The 18,825-nt window shown below is 40.3% G+C and overlaps 1 protein-coding gene across 11 annotated transcripts in view; it reads right to left on the bottom strand.

The window, feature by feature from the left end:
• Nucleotides 1-6,734: 6,734 nt before the first annotated feature.
• CHST9 (carbohydrate sulfotransferase 9) overlaps nt 6,735-18,825 on the bottom strand; it is a 287,688-nt gene continuing 275,597 nt past the window's right edge. For 9 of the 11 annotated variants that reach the window (XM_058438524.1, XM_058438525.1, XM_058438526.1 and 6 more), the window contains one exon: nt 15,952-17,591. In XM_058438524.1, the coding sequence (XP_058294507.1) occupies nt 16,500-17,591 (1,092 nt within the window). In that variant the 3' untranslated portion in view covers nt 15,952-16,499. Of the gene's footprint in view, nt 17,592-18,825 lie in introns of all 11 variants that reach the window. The other 2 variants (XM_032152597.2, XM_032152598.2) reach the window with 1 other exon arrangement.

Raw genomic sequence — 18,825 nt, 5'->3', positions numbered from 1 at the left:
TAAAAGACTTCCTGTGGGATTACAGAATACCATAAAGGAATGTTTTCTTTTAGCCATATTTTAAATTTCTCTATAGTAAAGCAAACCACAGATAGAAGAGTCACCTGTTTTAAGGTTTCATCATTGCAAAATCTCTTGCTATTGGCCTTTCTTTACTTTTTAGAGCTGAAAAGGAATTGAGGCATAACTAAATCCTCCTTTGTGATTTTTCATAGAAGAAAACTGAGGTCCAGTGGGGGAAGTGAATTGTACAAAATTACACACAAATTAGGTGGGACCAGGTCTCTCAACTCCCAGTCTGGAGTTCAATTTTTTTTTTTTTTTTTTGAGACAGAATCTTGCTCTATCACCCAGGCTGGAGTGCAGTGGCACAATCTCAGTTCACTGCAAGCTCTGCCTCCCGGGTTCAAGCACTTCTCATGCCTCAGCCACACAAGAAGCTCGGATTACAGGCATGTGCCACCATGCCCAGCTAATTTTTGTATTTTTAGTAGAGATGGGTTTTTGCCATCTTGGCCAGGCTGGTCTTGAACTCCCAGCCTCCAGCAATCTACCCAACTTGGGCCTCCAAAAGTGCTGGGATTATAGGCATGAGCCACCATGCCTGGCCATCTAGAGCTCTTTTGAATTCATTCATTTCTTTTCTTTATAAATTACCCAGTCTGTAGTATTATGTTATAGCAATACAAAATGAACTAAGACGGTGACCATCATACCCAAGATTCAAGGAGCCATCCTAACCAGCTATTAAGATTTGCTCCAGAAGCTCTTGCCAGAACCTGAGTCCCAAGCATGATAAGTATCAACATGTCAATAAATTGTGCCCTATCATACATTAATATTTTGCCTTGTCTCCATTTATACAACACTTTCACATTTTACTTTCACATGCATTGCCCTAATTTTTACTGATTTATATTGTTGATGTCCTACAATGTTTTTAGCAAGCAAACTATTTTATTTCAGCACTCCTCCTCTTGGGCTTATCCTAGTTACCAATCTGGAGGTAATGAGGGAAGATATTGAGGAAAGCAAACATTGTTTTATGAAGTGCCTGCCTCAGATATGTTTTTGTGTGATCTCCATGGAAGGTGAAATTGCTTTTCTCTGGCAAGGGGAATAGCACTGCTTTCCCCAGGCTGGATATTCAACGTTCTCAGACTCTGTTATCTAAAGGACCCCCATCCCAGGTTTCAGTGTCCTATTTTCTTCTGATCACTGCCTTGACCTTGACACAGAGGATCTATGGAGGCTGTGCATTCAGCTCTGTCATGCTACAATTTGATCCTGGGCCTGATTTTCCAGCACAATCCACCCTGCTGCTTCAGGAGTTGAGAGTCTACTTGACAGCTGTAAAAAAGGTTCTGGCTTTAACAATGTACCTTGTGTCATCGATAGGCCACTCTGAGCCTATCACTTTCTTCCTTCGATGTTTCAAATACAGTTAAAGAAAGCCAACCCACTCCACAATCCTTACAGTTATCAAAGTCCAGACTCTGCATATTCCAATGACTCATTCACCTTCCACTTGAACCTCATCCTGACTAACCACAGGTAGTAACTGCAGCCTTTGTAGCTGGGATGCCACTCCTTGCTAGGGGTTCCCATAATTTCACTCTTGTCTCCAAATGTTGTAGCCCAGTCTACTGATTGGAAGAGTGTCCTCTTCCCCCTGGCAAATTCATGACTACCTGGAACCTCAGAAGTCACCCTTATTTGCGAGCAGGGTCTTTGCAGATGTAATTAGTTAAGATTAGGTCATACTAGATGACGATCGGCTCTAAATCCAACAACTGGTGTCCTTATAAGAAGGCCACATACAGGGTACAGAGCTAAACAGGGAAGAACACCATGTGATAACAGAGGCAGAGCTTGGAGGGATGCAGCTACAATCCAAGGAACACCAAGGATTGCCAGCAACTACCATAAACTAGAAAATAAGCATGAAACAGACTCTTCCTCAGAGGCCCCGGAAGGAATCAACCTGGAGACAGCTCTGTTTCAGATTCCTGGCCTCCTGAATTGTGAGACAATAAATTTCTATTGTTTTAAGCCACTTAGTTTGTGGTACTTTGTTACGCCAGCCCTAGGAAACGAATACACCCGGGTTCCCAAGAAAGCAGCATTTGAGGCAGAGATCTTACATGTGGTTACTCCTACGTGCTATTACAACTTACATGCTAATACTTCTGTATTACTAATCAGTAGAGAGGGTCAGGGCAGTGATCAGGGAAGAGACAACGGCCAATGTGAGGATGCAATATCTAGTTGGGTGCCTTAAACTACAGAACCATTAGAAGAAAGAACATTAACAATGTTTTTATACTGTCTATTGAAGAGAGAAAGGAGGAATAACATATCCACATGGTCACATTTCCCTTTGATTAAACGTTTACCCATGGGACATTAAGTTGCCTCCACTTAAAAGGTGTACGTTCATTGGCACTGTTTTCATCAGGGAGGTCTGAGCTATGGTAATCTGTCTGGGAGCATCATTCAGAGAAGAGAGAGGAGAAAAATGCACCAGTATCTCCCTTTCTTGAGCTCCAATCTCCTGCCATTGTCTTTCATTGTCTAAACCCAATTAGAAGCCAGCTGCATCAGGGGACTTGGAAATAGAACCTACAAGTGTCCTCTGCTGCAGAGAAAGGAGAGGAAATGGCTCTCAGAGACAGCAGGCCAGGAACAGACACAACAGGCATGGTGGTATGAGGAAAAGTGCAGGGTGGTGACTTCTGAGAATCTGTCCTGGCAGCCTCCAATTCAGCCTCCTGCTCTGTATGCTGTGCTGTCTCTGCCTTTGTGGCTGACTGGGCAGAGGGACCAACTGCCTGGCAGTCTGTATTAGTCTGTTCTCACGCTGCTATTAAAGACATACTTGAGACTGGGTAATTTATAAAAGAAAAAGGTTTAATTGACTCACAGTCCAGCATGGCTGGGGAGGCCTCAGGAAACTTACAATTATGGCAGAAGGGGAAGCAAATATGTCTATCTTCACATGGTGGCAACAAGGAGAAGTGCAGAGTGAAGGGCAGCAGCGAAGCCTCTTACAAAACCATTAGATTTCATGATAACTCACTTACTATCAAGAGAACAGCATGGAGATAACTGCCTCCATGATTCAGTTACCTCTCACCAGGTTCCTCCCACAACATGTGAGGATTATGGGAACCACAATTCAAGATGAGATTTGGGTGGGGACAAAGCCAAACCACATCATCCCACCTCTGACCCCTCCTAAATCTCATGTTCTCACATTTCAAAAACACAATCATGCCCTTCCAACAGTCCCCCAAAGTCTTAACACATTCCAGCATTAACTCAAAGTCCAAGTCCAAAGTCTCATCTGTAACAAGGCAAGTTCCTTCCACCTATGAGCCTGTTAAATCAAAATCAAGTTAGTTACTTCTATATACAATGAGGGTACAGGGATTGGGTAAATACATCCATTCCAAATGGGAGAAATTGGCCAAAACAAAGGGACACAGACCCCATGCATGTCCGAAATCCAATAGGGCAGTCATTAAACCTTAAAGTTCCAAAATGATCTCCTTTGACTACTTGTCTCAAATCCATGTCATGCTGATGCAAGAGGTGGGCTCCAATGGCCTTGGGCAGCTCCACCATTGTGGCTTTGCAGGGTACAGCTCCTCTCTTAGCTGCTTTCGTGGGCTGATGTTGAGTGTCTGTGGCTTTTCCAGGTGCACGGTGCAAGCTGTCAGTGGATCTACCATTCTGGGGTCTGCATGATGCTGGCCATCTTCTCACAGCTCCACCAGGCAGTGCCCCAGTGGGGACTATGTGTAAGGGATCCAATCCCACATTTCCCTTTCACACTGCCCTGGCAGACATTCTCCCTGAGGGGTCTACCACTGCCGCAAACTTCTGCCTGGACATCCAGGCATTTCCATACATCCTCTGAAATCTCGGTGGAGGTTCCCAAACCTTAATTCTTGATTTCTGTGCACCCACAGGCTCAACACCGTGTGGAAGCTGCCAAGGCTTTGGGCTTGCACCCTCTGAAGTGGCAGCCTGAGCGCTATGTTGGTTCCTTTTAGCCATGGCTGGAGATGAAGCAGCTGTGACACAGGGCATCATGTCCTGAGGCTGCATAGAGCAGGGGGTCCCTGGGACCAACCCAGGAAACCATTTTTCCCTCCTAGGCCTCCAGGCCTATAATGGGAGGGGCTGCCATGAAGGTCTCTGACAGGCCCTGGATACATTTTTCCCATTTCTTGGTGATTAACATTTGGCTCCTTGTTACTTAAGCAAATTTCTGCAGCTGGCTTGAATTTCTCCCCAGAAAATGGGGTTTTCTTTTCTGTCACATTGTCAGGCTGCAAATTTTTTAAATATGCTTTGCTTCCTCTTGTACACTTTGCTGCTTAGAAATTTCTTCCACTAGATACCCTAAATCGTCTCTCAAGTTTAAAGTTCCACAGATCTCCAGGTCCAGGCCAAAATGCCACCAGTCTTTTTGCATAGCAAGAGTGGCCTTTGCTCCAGTTCCCAACGAATTCCTCATCTCCATCTGAGACTACCTCAGCCTGGGCTTTGTTGTCCATATTGTTATCAGCATTTTGGTCAAAGCCATTCAACAAGTCTCTAGGAAGTTCCAAACTTTCCCACATCCTCTTGTCTTCTGAGCCCTCCAAGTCTCCAGGAAGTTCCAAACTTTCTCACATTTTCCTGTCTTCTTCTGAGTCCTGTAAACTGTTCCAACCTCTGACTGTTACCCAGTTCCAAAGTTGCTTCCACATTTTTGGGTATCCTTACAGCAGCACCTCATTCTACCAGTACCAATTTACTGTATTAGGTCATTTTCACGCTGCTAATAAAGACATACTTGAGACTGAGTAATTTATAAAGGAAAGAGGTTTAATTGACTCACAGTTCAGCATGGCTGGGGAAGCCTCAGGAAACTTACAATTATGGCAGAAAGGGAAGCAAACACATCCTTCTTCATATGGCGGCAGCAAGGAGAATTTCATGGTGAAGGTGGGGAAAAGCCCCTTATGAAGCCATCAAATCTTGTTAGAACTCACACTATCACAAGAACAGCATAGAGATAACCACCCCCATGATTCAATTACCTCCCATTGGGTCCCTCCCATGATATGTGGGGACTATAGGAACTACAATTCAACATGAGATTTGGGTGGGGACACACCCAAACCATAACACAGTCCTTATGGCTGAGGACCATTGGGCCAGTGGTCTACCTCTTCTCCCAAAGTGGCCTTATGCAAGGTACCTGGAGAAGGTCCACTTATGATACTCTATTAAACTATTAAATACTATTTTCGTTCACCACTGAGTGAATAGAAAATCAGAAATTAAGGTCCTGTTTTATAGACTTCATAAAATCACTTGAGTTAGTGGAGGGTTGATTAGGGTTTTGTCTATTGTCATGAGTACAAAGTATCAGTCATGATGAGCCTCATTAAGTTTTGTGGGGAGGGGTGTACCAAAGTTTAGTAGATTACATGAGTGAGGAAGGATGGCAAAGCCTCTACAGGCAAGCAATGCCTAGAAGGAGTGGTACCCTTTCTACAGACTCCACACCAGAGATAAACACTGCTCATCAGGGGTTCAGCAAGACAGAGCTCTGGATCCAGATGGATTGCTGACCAACTGTGTGAACAGAATAGTTGTTCTCAAGCCTTCCCCTGCTCATTTCAATTACTGGACAAGTTCCACTACCATGTTAATGCCAAGCTAAATTACACTAGTCAATGCTTTTGGTCAACACAGTGGTCACCTTTCAATTTTCCCCAATCTTTTCTGCTATAGAGCAAAGCACTAATATGGTCTTGGCTTCTGTTGCTGTAATGCAGTCTTTAGGAATTTAGTCTTAAGTAAATTATGGTAGAGTAACTCGTGTGTAATCCGTTTCAGTCTAGCATTTGCCAATGTCTTAGAAAAGAAGAAGACTGAAACTCAGAGCTTTGTTTATTTAGTCAGTCAACAGAGTTTACTGAATGTTGACTACACGCTTGGGGCTGAGAAAAACAGAAGAAACCTAAGAGACACTCTCCCTGATCCAGAGGACCATCTCACCTTGCAGTGGGAATGTAACTATGAATGAATAAGCCTGATCTGTGGACCAGGAAAGGCTTTTCTGAAAATATTGATGTATTAGATTGTCTGATGGTATTCCAGACTCAGAGAGCAGCCCATAGAAAGGCCCGGAGGCAGAGAAAAGCATGGCTTATTTGAGGAGATAAAAGTTCATCACGGTCAGGGTGTAGCGCTAATGGAAAGAAAAGGGTTGAAGATGATTGAACAAAGTGATTTTTAGTTTACTTATTTGTTTCTATGTTTGGCTAGGAAGGCTGCTATTCTAAACCATTAATTCGATTATGAAGAATCCACATTTGAAAGCCTCAAATTTAATTTGATGTATGTACATTTATTGAGTAAGATGTGATTCCTGACCTCAGATAACTTAGAATCTAACAGGAAAAATAAGACACATTTTTGTAGTATTATAATATCAGTCAGAATGTACCTTAAGGGAAGGACAGAGTGCCATATGAACGCAGGAACACGTGTGCTGGATTTGTTCCTGCATTCATTTCTTCAACAAATACTTAACTAGTATCTTCTCTCAGGTTACAAGGATGAACAAGACACAAACTTTAACTTCAAGGAATTGATTCTACTAAGCAAGGCACATACATAAATCATTAGAATTCTTTAGGCACAGAGATAGAAATATGCACAGGCTATGATGAGATAAATCAACAGTTTTATTTTATTGAGCACTTATTAAATACTTTACATGCATTTCCCATCCCCCCCTTACTAGGTAGGTATTCTATCCTCAGTTTTCAGATGAGAAAACTGGCACTGAGAGAAGTTAAATCAATTTCAGAGGTCCCAACATTTGAAAGTTGAGGATATGGAATTCAAACCCAGTTCTTACTCATGACAAGCCCCAGGCTCCTAACCATCCTACATAGAATCCTGCTTCCCAATCACTCATAGTGCACATGGCAGAGCATCTCATCTGAGCCAGGCAGAGATGATGAATGCCTCCCTGAGCTGAGTTTAGGGATTAGGAAGTGTTGGGGAGGTGAAGGGGGGTAGGTGGGTGCCCCAATACAGGGAAAAGCTGAGTAAACCCAGGAGGAAGAAAACTATCCAATGTTAGGGTATTATGCCCATTCTAGGTTGTTGGAGATTAAGCCAGGAGGCAGAAATTGGCCAGAAATATGCCTAGAGAAGAATTGGGATCATGCAGGATATAGAATATACAGTGGGAAACAACTGTAATTGGATTTGCATTTTAAAGTGATTACAAGGGCAGCTGTATGGAGGATGGCATTGAGAGAAATGAGAGTGGGAGAGAAGTTCAAGATTATTGTAGAGTTGTAGACAGGAGAAGGTGAGAGTCTGAACTTAGATATTAGCAGAATGGATGGGAGGAGAGGAGAAGCTTGAGAAAAAGTCAGGCAGTGAAGTTAATGGGCTTTCTGAATTCTTTGGCTGTGAAGAGTCAGCTCAGGGAGAAATTGGGGTTGACTTCTAGGTTCCTAACCCAGGAGATGGAGTAGATGGATGGTGTTGCCACCAAATAAGGAGAAAGCAGGTTTGGGGGTTAGGTGATGAGTTCAGCTTTGGTCATGTTGAGTTGGAAGCTCCAGTGAGACATCTAGATGAAGTAGTTCCACAGGAAATTGGGAATTTGAATCAAAGGTCATGATAGAAACATAAGCTAGAAAAAGATTTCGGAACCATCAGCCTAATGGTGGAGTTAAAGCAAGGTGAGTGGAAGACAGTCCCCAAGCAGAGAGGGTAGAGCGAGCTGAATGTGGGATGGTCATGTGGGGCAGGCAACTCTTGGAGGGGGCACACATGAGAAGGTCCTTAAAGAGGAATAAAGGACACTTCGGGCAGTGTAATAGTGTTAGCAAAATAGGGGAAAAAGCAAGAGGTGTTTCAGAGAATGTAATGGTTCAATGTGGCTGGATAATAGTGGGTTTGCTGCAGGTATCAGGTGATTAAGCTGGGAATGGGTTATAGTCTTGAGACTTGAGGCCAGGCAATGAGAATGGAATACTATTCAGCCTTAAAAAGAAAAAAAATTCTGGTACATGCTTCAATATGGATGAACCTTGAGGACATTATGCTAAGAGAAATACGCCAGTCACAAAAAGACACATGCTGTATGATTCTGTTTATATGAGGTATTTTATCAAATTCATAGAAACAAAAGGTAGAATGGTGGTTGCCAGAGCTGGGGGAGGGCAAAAAGTGGAGTTGTTTAATAGGTGCAGAGTATCCATTTTTCACAAGGAAGAAAGGTATGTGATGGGATAGTGGTGATGCTTGCACAACTACACTTAATGCTGCTGAACTGTACACTTAAAAAATGGTGGTCAGGCATGGTGGCTCATGCCTGTAATCCCAGCACTTTGGGAGGCTGAGGCAGACGGATCACAAGGTCAAGAGATCGAGACCATCCTGGCCAATGTGGTGAAACCCCATCTCTACTAATAATACAAAAACTAGCTGGGCGTGGTGGTGTGCACCTGTAGTCCCAGTTACTCGGGAGGCTGAGGCAGGAGAATTGCTTGAACCCGGGAGGTGGAGGTTGCAGTGAGCAGAGATGGTGCCACTGCACTGCAGCCTGGGTGACAAGAGTGAAACTCCATCTCAAAAAAAAAATAGGTCAGATGGGGAGGGATAGGAAAATATTCATTAAAAGGATACCAAAAAATGGTAAGATGATAAAATTTTACATTATGTGATCTTGTCACAATTAAAAATATCAAAAGAAGAAAAAAAGCAAAGAGAAAAGAAGTAATTTTTAAATAAATAAATAAAAAAGGCAGGACTTCTATTCAGAGGCTATTTCCAATAGTTCTGAGGAGAGCCAATGTGGCTAGAATTGGGTACGTAGCAACAGAACTGTTAGTGGACCCATATGAAAGGGCTGTGTTTATATGTCAGAGTCAGTCAAATGTTGGCAATGTCATATGGTTCAACCTAATAGAAAGGCAAAAGGAGACAAATCCTTTAATGAAGTTCAAGAAAATGTACATTATAACCATTTAAGTTAAATTGCAAAATATTTCCTGGGGCACTGCTCTCAAACTAATAACCCAAATAGCAAATATTTTCCATTTTCAATCATCTTAGGTCAATTTGAAAACAGCTTTTTAGTTTTTATTGGAGAAACTCATATTGTCTTCACTTGTTCAATGTGAAGTTGAGTTGCCAAAATTGCCTTCAGTACACATTTGTCTTTTGTATTTCAAACAGAGGAAAGTTTCCATTTCCCCATTTCATTCTGAAAGCTTTCAAAAAGTTTGGGCAGTGCCCAGTGCTGTCCCCATCACTCACTTCATCATTTCAGCTCTAGTTCTTGCACTTGGCAGACTTGGGAAACCAAGTTTCTGCTTCAGTGCTGGTCAAAATCCCACAGAGGACTTTGGTACCAATACCCACTACAATTCTCTGAGCTGAGAGTTGCTAACTTTTCAACACAGTGACAGAATGAAAAGAGCAGGTTTTATTATCACTTATAATCAACCAGGACTTAAAAAATTCACGCACACACAAGGATCAGACTCTGTTGTCTATAAGAAGCACCCCAAGAGATTATTAGAAAGGAGATTTTCAAGTGGTTTTCATAGAGATTCCAATTCTGTATATCTTGGATGGGGTCTGGGAATCCGTTTTTAACAAAAATTAGGTTAATTCTGATATAGGTGGTCCATACACTATTTTTTCAGAAATTGATAAGTTAAATCAGGGCTTACTTTTTCCTAAGGATAATCACAGTCAAACAAATAATACTGTTCTTTTAAATTGGTAGATACTCTAGCATTCTGAGTGCGTTTTTATTTATTATATAGTACATCCAAAAATCATTTTTCTAAACTTTGGAAATATTTTCAGCAAATGAATGCATAAAATGAGATACTGCGTATTTTACTAGAGTTTTCCTGGTATTTGAGGACAAAAGTCATAGTTATCCCTTCTCCTGTTTTCTCTAGCTCTCTAAGTATAGAAGTGGGAGGAGGAGGAAGAGGAGGCAGAGGAGGAGGAGGAGGAGGTCGTCAGAGCATTAAGAAGCAAAGAGTAGAATGTTACTGGGGGTGCTACAATCACCCAGATAATAGCAGGAAGTAGGATAGAGAGGCATGTTATAAATCAGAAAGAAGAATCCTCAGAGAAGGCTGGGAAGCAGGTAATTTTCAGAGTTGAGGAAGTGGGTACACCTGCAAAACAGAAGAGATTTTTGGATGAAGGTTATAGAATAGCAGTCTAGAGGCAGTAGTGGGAGCCAGTTTCTGTCCCTAGATACTAGAGCTCCAAGAGCCTGGGAGAATGACTCATCTCTGCAGAAGGAGGTGGGAAGGAATGTCGTTGCCAGGGGACCCAGTGGCTACGACAGAAAGATGCCAAAAAACGGTACTGGATTTCTCCCAACATCTTTGTCATTGGTCAAAAGAGACTTCCCCAAACAATGAAATACTGTTTGGAGATCCCACTGGATATAGGACCAAAGGGCAAGCAGCATTGTGAGCAAGGATATGGAAACCCAGAGTGGGATAACCTCACTACCTACACAACACAAAGAGGGTCAAGAAGAATGTTCAGGAGTGGATTTCCTTTGGAAGCTTGGTGGGGGAAGGAGTACACACTTCAGAGCAGGACTTGAAAAGTGAGATGCTTAGGGGCCAGGCAAGTAAGGTGAATGAGTGATGGTGGATTAGTGAAGAGTGTGAACAACTAGAGATCTCCAACCTCATCTAAAGGGACTGACCTTGCCTCTGTCCAATTATTTTCAGGTGGGCATATAGAATGTAGGGCAACAAATCCCCTGTCATTAATGAGGCCCAAGGCTGGCAGCTAATTCAGATGTTAAGTAAAACGCACTGTCAGCCAAACCAAACATATCTGTAGCCAGATCTACGCCATGGGCTGCCAATGTATGGTCTCAGCTTTGGAGCCAGAGAGACAGTTATTAAACCTCTTTGATACTCAGTTTTCTCATTCATGAAATGATAGGTGGAAAAATACTCGACTTAGATTTTTTTGAAAGTTACTTTTGGAAACGATTAGATTTACTCTTCATGTCATTAAATGAATGTATGTAAAGTATTTTTCCAGTGTCTGCTACTGAGTACATCCTCAGTAAATGGCTCTTATATTGACCAGAATCATGCATTTTTTTTCAACATTTTCTTCCCCAAACAATCAAGCAACTGCCTTTTCTTAGAAACGTAAAAGATTGCTGTGTCTGCAACTATCCTTCAGGTCAAGGGATGACTATTAGTGTAGAAAAGGTGTGTGGCTCAGCTCCCTTCCCTCAGCTGCCCTGCTCTAGCACCTTCCTTTCAGATCCTCTGGTCCTATAGATACCTGAAGGTCACAGGCAGAAATATACAAATTCTACACTAAAAGAAGTTGTACAGGAACCTTTAAACAACAGCATCAAAAGCATCTGTTAACGCTTTCCACTGAGTGCTTTGCTAGACATGGTACAAAGTGAATTCAACAGACACAGTTCCTTTCCTCTTGGAAGACCTAAGACATTCCAATGACAACAACAGATATTTTATATTCACATAAAGTGAGATAGATAGCACATGAACAAATAAATTAATGAACCTCTCTGACAAAAGAAATTGAGGAAAAGAATGCCTGCATTTATTGGTAAGAGAATAATCTGATACATGTTACACCAGGGGAAAACCATGCTGTCTTTTTCTGCCTATCAGGGAGCTCATAAAGAGATGAGATTTTGAAATTGAATAATCTCAAGAGATTCCTTGGTGAGTTAACAAGAAATGAATGTCCAGATATATAGAGAGGGGAGCATTCCAAATATAGTGTGAGACTTGAGGAGAGGTTTAGGGATGGAAAAAGATGACTGCTTAAATGGATTTAAATACTTTTGCCTGGAAGCATATGATCCTGGTGAAAAACTAAGATGTGACTGACTAGGAAATTCTGAGAATGAAATGATATGAGGCAATGTTTTGTTGAACTCCCCAGACCTGGCCCTTCCTCAGGTAATGTCCACAGGCCTGGGAAATGTCTGCCATCTTCTAGTGAGAGCTTATTTATTTTCACCTGGTTTCATGGTGTTTTTCAGTTGGTTTAAGTCAACTTGCTCCTCTATTCTTTTCTGCAATCTTCCTGTGTAGGCTCAGGGTAATCTGACTACAAACAAGTACTAGGGATGGAGACTCAGGAAGAAGGGGACAATGCACAGTTGCTCTGTTTCTAGCAGGAGTGGTTCTCACTGTGTGTGACTAGCTTGCTGAACCACGACCATCTGCAGTGGCTGTCAGGGGCCTATAGGGGGAAAGTTCGCCTGAACTTTCTTCCTCTCAGATTCTGCTTATCCTTGACTGCTCTTGTAGCTGTCTGGAATTTCTTGTCAAAGAAATGATATTTTGTTTTCATAAGGCTAAATTTGTTCCGGGGACTATTTTTTCTTCTTAAAAACATTGTTTTCCATGATTAAGGATTTAAAAAAAGTTGTGGGGAGGAAACCTAATTTCTTCTAAAATCTTTGAACCTGTCAGTTTAACTCAGCAGGAATAAAGAAATAAGCTGATTTGAAATGTGATAACTAACTAGCTAAATACACACACACGCACACACACACACACACACACCCATATTTGTATGGAAAAAATTTCAGGATTCCAATACATTGTTTTTGCCTCTACCTATCCTGAATAGAGGTAACAGAAAGCAAAAGTAAATATTTGTTTGTAATATTCTAAGCAAAGAGTTTGGTAATGGTATTTGCTGCTTGGCTTCATCCTGCCTTCTGACCTACTTATCATCTGTGTCTCTTTAGGCAAGTTACTGAGCTATAGTCTGCTTTACTTTCCTTTATGATAGATGGAAAGGGAGAGGGCTACATAATAGTACCTATGTTAGACTGGCTATGGAGATTAAATTAATGCACTTAAACTACTTGAAGAGTGCCTGACACCCAGTAAGTATTGAATAAATGTTAGCTAGGATCATGCATACGATTACTGTATAATAATCATGATTGAGATTGAGAAGGTATGAGCCTAAATGTAGGACTAAATTGAATTAGCCTTGGCCTAAGGTTCTCAGGTAGTTGAGCTATAATTAAACGCCTTTGGCCAATCCTTTTTCAAGTATCAGAGCATCTTGGGAGGGTTAGCCCTGGGCAAAACGTCTGCTTCTCCACGCCCCATGAAGGCCTAGAGGCTGGGATGCCCCGAGAGGCCATATGAGAATGCACAGGAGGGAGATGTTTACTGTAGTCCTAGCCTAATCTCAAGTTCTATTAATTCAGCAAGTGATCTTTCCAAAGGGCACTCTAATATTCAAAATTCTCTGCATCTTCTTATATATTCCTTCTGCTAAACACTATACATTTTAGGAGATAAGAATAATAATACATGAATAAAATGTAAAAGTATTTTTCCTCTTTCTAATTAAAAATGACGTACAAGTAGTTCTTGAATTAGAACTACTAATTCCCTAATGATAATAATATTATTATTTTCTGCTAGAGAATATTTTATAGACATCTAGCAAGTGGCCTCACATTTCCATTGAATTAATGGATATTTCCAAACGTTTGAGAAAATCCAAAAACTGGATGTCCTGTACATACGTTTCCACTGAAGTTTATGGCAGTTTCTGGGCACAATCACATCAATATTGCACATCTATAGATAGTTTACAGGTTACATAACTGTGGTTTTGGATTTAATTGCCAACTTGTTACCCTGATAGTAATTCCAGACAGGGGAATAACAGAGCGAAGGGGCCTGCCCATTGTGTTACTGCTGCCTATAAAAACAAATAGGATCCTTAGGGTTTAATTGGAGGACTTATAATTGCACCTAATGTTAAAATGGGAACTGTGGACATCTGGAAGATGAGTCTGGATTTGGTCACTTGCCTTTAGGAATTAAATTCATGAAATTGTGATGGTCCTAAAGAACAGTGGTGTTCCCACCTGGATTTATGCACAGGCAGAAATGACAAAGGTGAATGTGAGCTGGTCTGCAAAGCCAAATAAGTCAGGAGAGAAAAATAGAGTTGAGTTTTAAACTCACAAGTAATCCAGGATGATGACTGGCTTCTTTGGTCCTAACATGAAAATAAGCCATCTAAAATGAAGAGCAGGTACATAAAAAGTTTGTTCTTACTTGGCACAAACATGCATGGCTTTTGGAACTTGCATGTGTTTTGGAACTTGGAACCTACACAGGGTGTCACTTAGCATCAGAGAGCCCATTTAGGAAAAGAATGACCCATGGTGACATGGGCTTGTTGGAAAGGGTCAGGAAAGGAACATATACAGCAAAAAGTATGTAACAGCTTTCCGTAGAGAACACTGCGTATCATTTTCTTCCGCTCATCCCTCCTCTCCACCATCAAAGCCAAACATTTATATAGGTATGCATTCCACCCTGCCCAGTGTGTTACAAATGCCAATAAGAGAGGTAGGACTGTTGTTTCCATGTTTTTCTTTCTAAAGCTATGAAAAGTTGTTTGTTTGTTCCTTATTTAGTTTTAGGAATACCTTTGAGGAAATTGCCTTTATTCTTTATAGCAGATTTCATATAAAGCAAGTTTTGTGTTGCTTAGGAATAAAATTTCAGGCTTCTGGAATATTTTCTATTTTCTCTCTCCATAAAAAGATAATTTCAATTTCCCTAAATTACTAGGAATCTACATGGTGTAGCAAAATTTTAAATTATGTAATTTAGATTACTCCAGAGTAAAACTTCTTAAAAACTGAGAGCACAGCTTAAGTGTATGGTCTAGAGGCAAGAGTTAATGGCATGGAAAAGTAGTAAAAGGTTGGATTAGAAGGTTTAATACTTATGATCTCTCAGCCCATTGCAGTTTACTCACTCCTTAGGAGACACAGCTGGGACACGGCAGGTGTGTGTAAGGAGCGAAGCAATTCATGAATACTCAGCCATGAAATAGATAATCAAAATGAAATAAGTATGACTGCAACTATCTTGGTCTATTAACATTCAAATATTAATACCTACTGTTCTTTGAAAGCCATTACTGAATATTTACTGATAAGAAAAAAATGATAGCTTAGGAAGAGGAAGATGTTCAGGAAAAGCATTTAAGCAGGGTTTGAAAGACTTGTGATTTTCTTAACTCAGTGTAAAAGTCGGCCAATTAAAGTAGGTTTCCCATCCAAATGTTTCCCATCCAAAATGATCCCTTTTTTTCCCCAAGGGATCTAATTTAGGATCCCTTGGAAAAACATTCCAAAATGCATTACAACTATTCATAAGGGTGACACATGGACCTATTTTTCTAAGGACTTTGATTTAATATTTGAATGCAATGGTATCTGACTTTGTTAGTATAGAATATTTAAACTTAAAAAGAAAATACCTTAATTTACTTATGCATAAGCCTATTAAACACATTTCTAGGGGCTCTTTTTATGTTTATTCTCTAGAACATAACCTATCTTTGAAGTGGTATATTAGTTTTTAAAAAGTCATTCCTAAGCTGAATAATTAAACTGAAAACAAAAGCTATTCTTAGGATGTATTCCACATATAAAGCTATGCACATGATGCTTTGATTCAAATAATATACTTATAAAACTTTGTTATTGTTTGAGTTCCATATTCAGAATGGCAACTTTTGTTTTTGATGATTATTCCACCCTGAAACAATTTCCCCTCTGCCAAATTAAACCAGAATTAGGAGCACATTTATATCTTATGAGACTTAAGCTTCTCAACTGCCTGCTTCAGAAATGTAGACCTTTAGTGCTTGTGTTCATTTTGTCTCTTTGTGGAGGGCTCAAAAGAGAACAGAATCAATTCCCTTAAGTTTTTCTGGAAGAAGAAGGTTGCTTTTGTTGCTTTGATCTTAGCATGTTGTGCATTTTTTATTGGCTGTTGAATATAAAAAGCCACAGCCTCATCTGGTTTTCCTGCTATATTCTCATATTGTAAATCACATAATGCCTTCCAATCTAAAGTAAAATGCCTAAGTCCAAAATATCACTTCAAAACTGATTTATCATTATAGCTGATAGAAAGATTTCCAGGGTGTAAGAAAACAATTCAACAGTTTGATTAATAATATGCCACAGACTGCTAAAAATATATTCATGCATTTTACACAATAAATTCCAGGATACAGACATACACTCATGCTATTTTAAATCCTTTTTTCCTACTATTGCAAGAGGCTGCTTTAGCTAATGCAACAGCTGGCTAGGTTATTGCTTCAACAATATAATTCATAATGCAAAAGCAGCTCTTTTCCAAACATTTTAGAGCAACTCAAGTTGTTTACATCTCCTGTAGGTGATTTTCCCATAACTTTGTGCCAATTGGTGTCATACTATTTGGTAAAAATCTACATTAAATCAAGACAACCGCACTTAGTTGAATTTCTCTCATACAGAGAATTATAGAAAAATTACAGCTGATTTGAGTTCATCATCATTAAGTATATACAGGGTTTTAGAAAATGAATGCAAACTACAAAAACGGAGTTGTATAATTAAACATTAAATAGTCCAAGTAATAAAAGTCATAGATTAATTGTCTCTCAGTTCTAGTCAGATCCTTTAAATACTGTCTCACGACTTGAGCATTGGTTCTTTCATCGGAAGAGTGCCTATCCTTAAAGTTGGGAAATTTCAGCTCCTTTGGAGCACCGATCATCTGTAGAAAGTAATTGGCATCCTCTTCCAAAGTTTCAAATTTCCCTACAAAATCATAGTTGATCAAACATGGATAGCAGAGTTTGCTGACCTTTTCCCAGTGAATGTCCATTCCTACTGGACGGTGGGAATCCAGCAAGTAGTGGATAAACTCTTTGAACTTGACTCCAGATCCATTAATTAATGCCTCTTCACAGGCATTTGGTCGATATTTCTTGATAATTGCCTTTCCGAATACTGGATGGTAATAACTATTGGGGTGTTCGAATTTGTCCCTAAAGGCTGATACTAATCTTTCCATGGGATCACGAACAAACACAGCTTTGGTGTAAGTATTTAAGCGGGTATATATCCCTTTTAGGTCAAAGCTATCTAGCTTCTTCAAATGCTTCCCGTAGTGGACAGCATTGTGGGAGATGTTGTATGCAGAGGAAGCCAATCCATTTAGTACCATCAGAATTCTTTTCCAATTGGAACAGCCAGCCTTAGGAACCTCACAATATAAGATTTTGTGCTTATCTTCTACATAGATTCTGGATACCGTATGAAAAAGATGTGACTGATGATGACTCACCCCACCGTATTTCTTGCAAAACTCCTGAAGGAAAGACCTTCGTTTCTCTTGGGTCTCATCAGTTTTCTTCCATTTATTATCTTTGACTAAACTTTTGTTTAAAGGGTGAATGTCCACTGGCCAATTCATGTTGCTGAACTTGTTGAAAACAGTCTTAGCTCCTTGACGTTTTTCAATCCACTTCTCTGTTGGTGACCCTGTGGACTTACTTAAAGCTTGATCCCCTCCTTGTGAATGACTGGTCTTTGTTAAGAGCCTAGTAGATCTCTCAGAATTGAGTAGAAGATTTTCCTTTTTTTCTCTTACATCCTCAGGCATGTGAAACTTGGGCTTCTGTTAAAATAAAGAAGGAGAAATGTTGAAAGCACAGTCACGAGTGTGGGTATACTAGATAAGGAACTTAACATATTTGTTTTAAAATAGTATCAAGGAGAGCATATTTCATATAAGCCACCAGAACAATTTAGCAAGGCATGCTGAATATACATTTTGTAGTGAGCTTCTTCACAGAAAATGTAGCAATGAGAAATGGCATCTACAGGATAGAGAGGAAAGAGCCCTGGATTTTTGTCCTGGCTTTGCCTGTAATGCAATAGAACGTAACTCAACCATTCTGAGCAACTATGACTTTTGGGATATTAATAAGTACGTCATCTTCAAGTACTATTTTAGTTTGTGCACTTAAATGTAAACACAAAATGGAGATGTTTTGAGATTGAAACTTTTATTGTTTTTAGGGAGCACTCTGTAATGCACAGAATAGTTCAAAATCATAAATTACAACTTAAAATTTTGGCAAGGCTAATTATAAATCTTGATGACCACTTCAGTTTTCTAAGTGCTTGCAAAAATCATGTATTTTTTTTCCTGGGAAAATGTTTTATTTTTCTAAAGAAATTATCACAATAATTTAAGAATTTATTATGATCATAGTATACAATCTCATTCATGTATGAGACCTTCCCTCTTTCCCAAGTGAAGAGTGACTAAGGAATCCAGAAAAGTTTACTTGACGTCCTGCTCTATAAAATTGTATCAAGGTAGAGCAAAAATGTAGTTATCTTTTCAGTAGAATGAATGAGTCCATTTACCACATACTGTTCATCTTGCCACATCCTTCTTACAACTCTCACAGTAAAAGAAGACATGGAAGATGGGATTTACAAGGTGGCATCCTCTGGTAGGGATGAAAATTTTAAGGACCTTGGCTTGGATGTGAGGTTGATCTGGCTGCAACATCTGCCACCCCATTGATTGCCAGGGTTGATTTGGCTGATCTGGCTGGCTAGGCGGGGGTCCCCTTCCTCCCTCACCACTCCATGTGCATCCCTCCCGAAGCTGCGTGCTCGGTGGAAGAGGACAACCATCCCCGATAGCGGAGGACCGGTCTTTGGTCAAGGGTATACGAGTAGCTGCGCTCCCCTGCTAGAACCTCCAAACAAGCTCTCAAGGGCCTTGGCTTTTACTCTGGGTAAACTAGGGAACTTTTGTAGGGCTCTGGGTAGAAAAGTAACATGATCTCACTTAGAGTTGAAAGGATGGTGTGGAGAGGAATGGACTGGATATA

Source organism: Hylobates moloch, unplaced genomic scaffold (genome assembly GCF_009828535.3).
Source record: "Hylobates moloch isolate HMO894 unplaced genomic scaffold, HMol_V3 SCAFFOLD_5, whole genome shotgun sequence".
Classification (NCBI taxonomy): domain Eukaryota; kingdom Metazoa; phylum Chordata; class Mammalia; order Primates; family Hylobatidae; genus Hylobates; species Hylobates moloch.
Note: the sequence above shows the minus strand (reverse complement) of the source record. Positions and strands in the feature narration are given on the sequence as shown.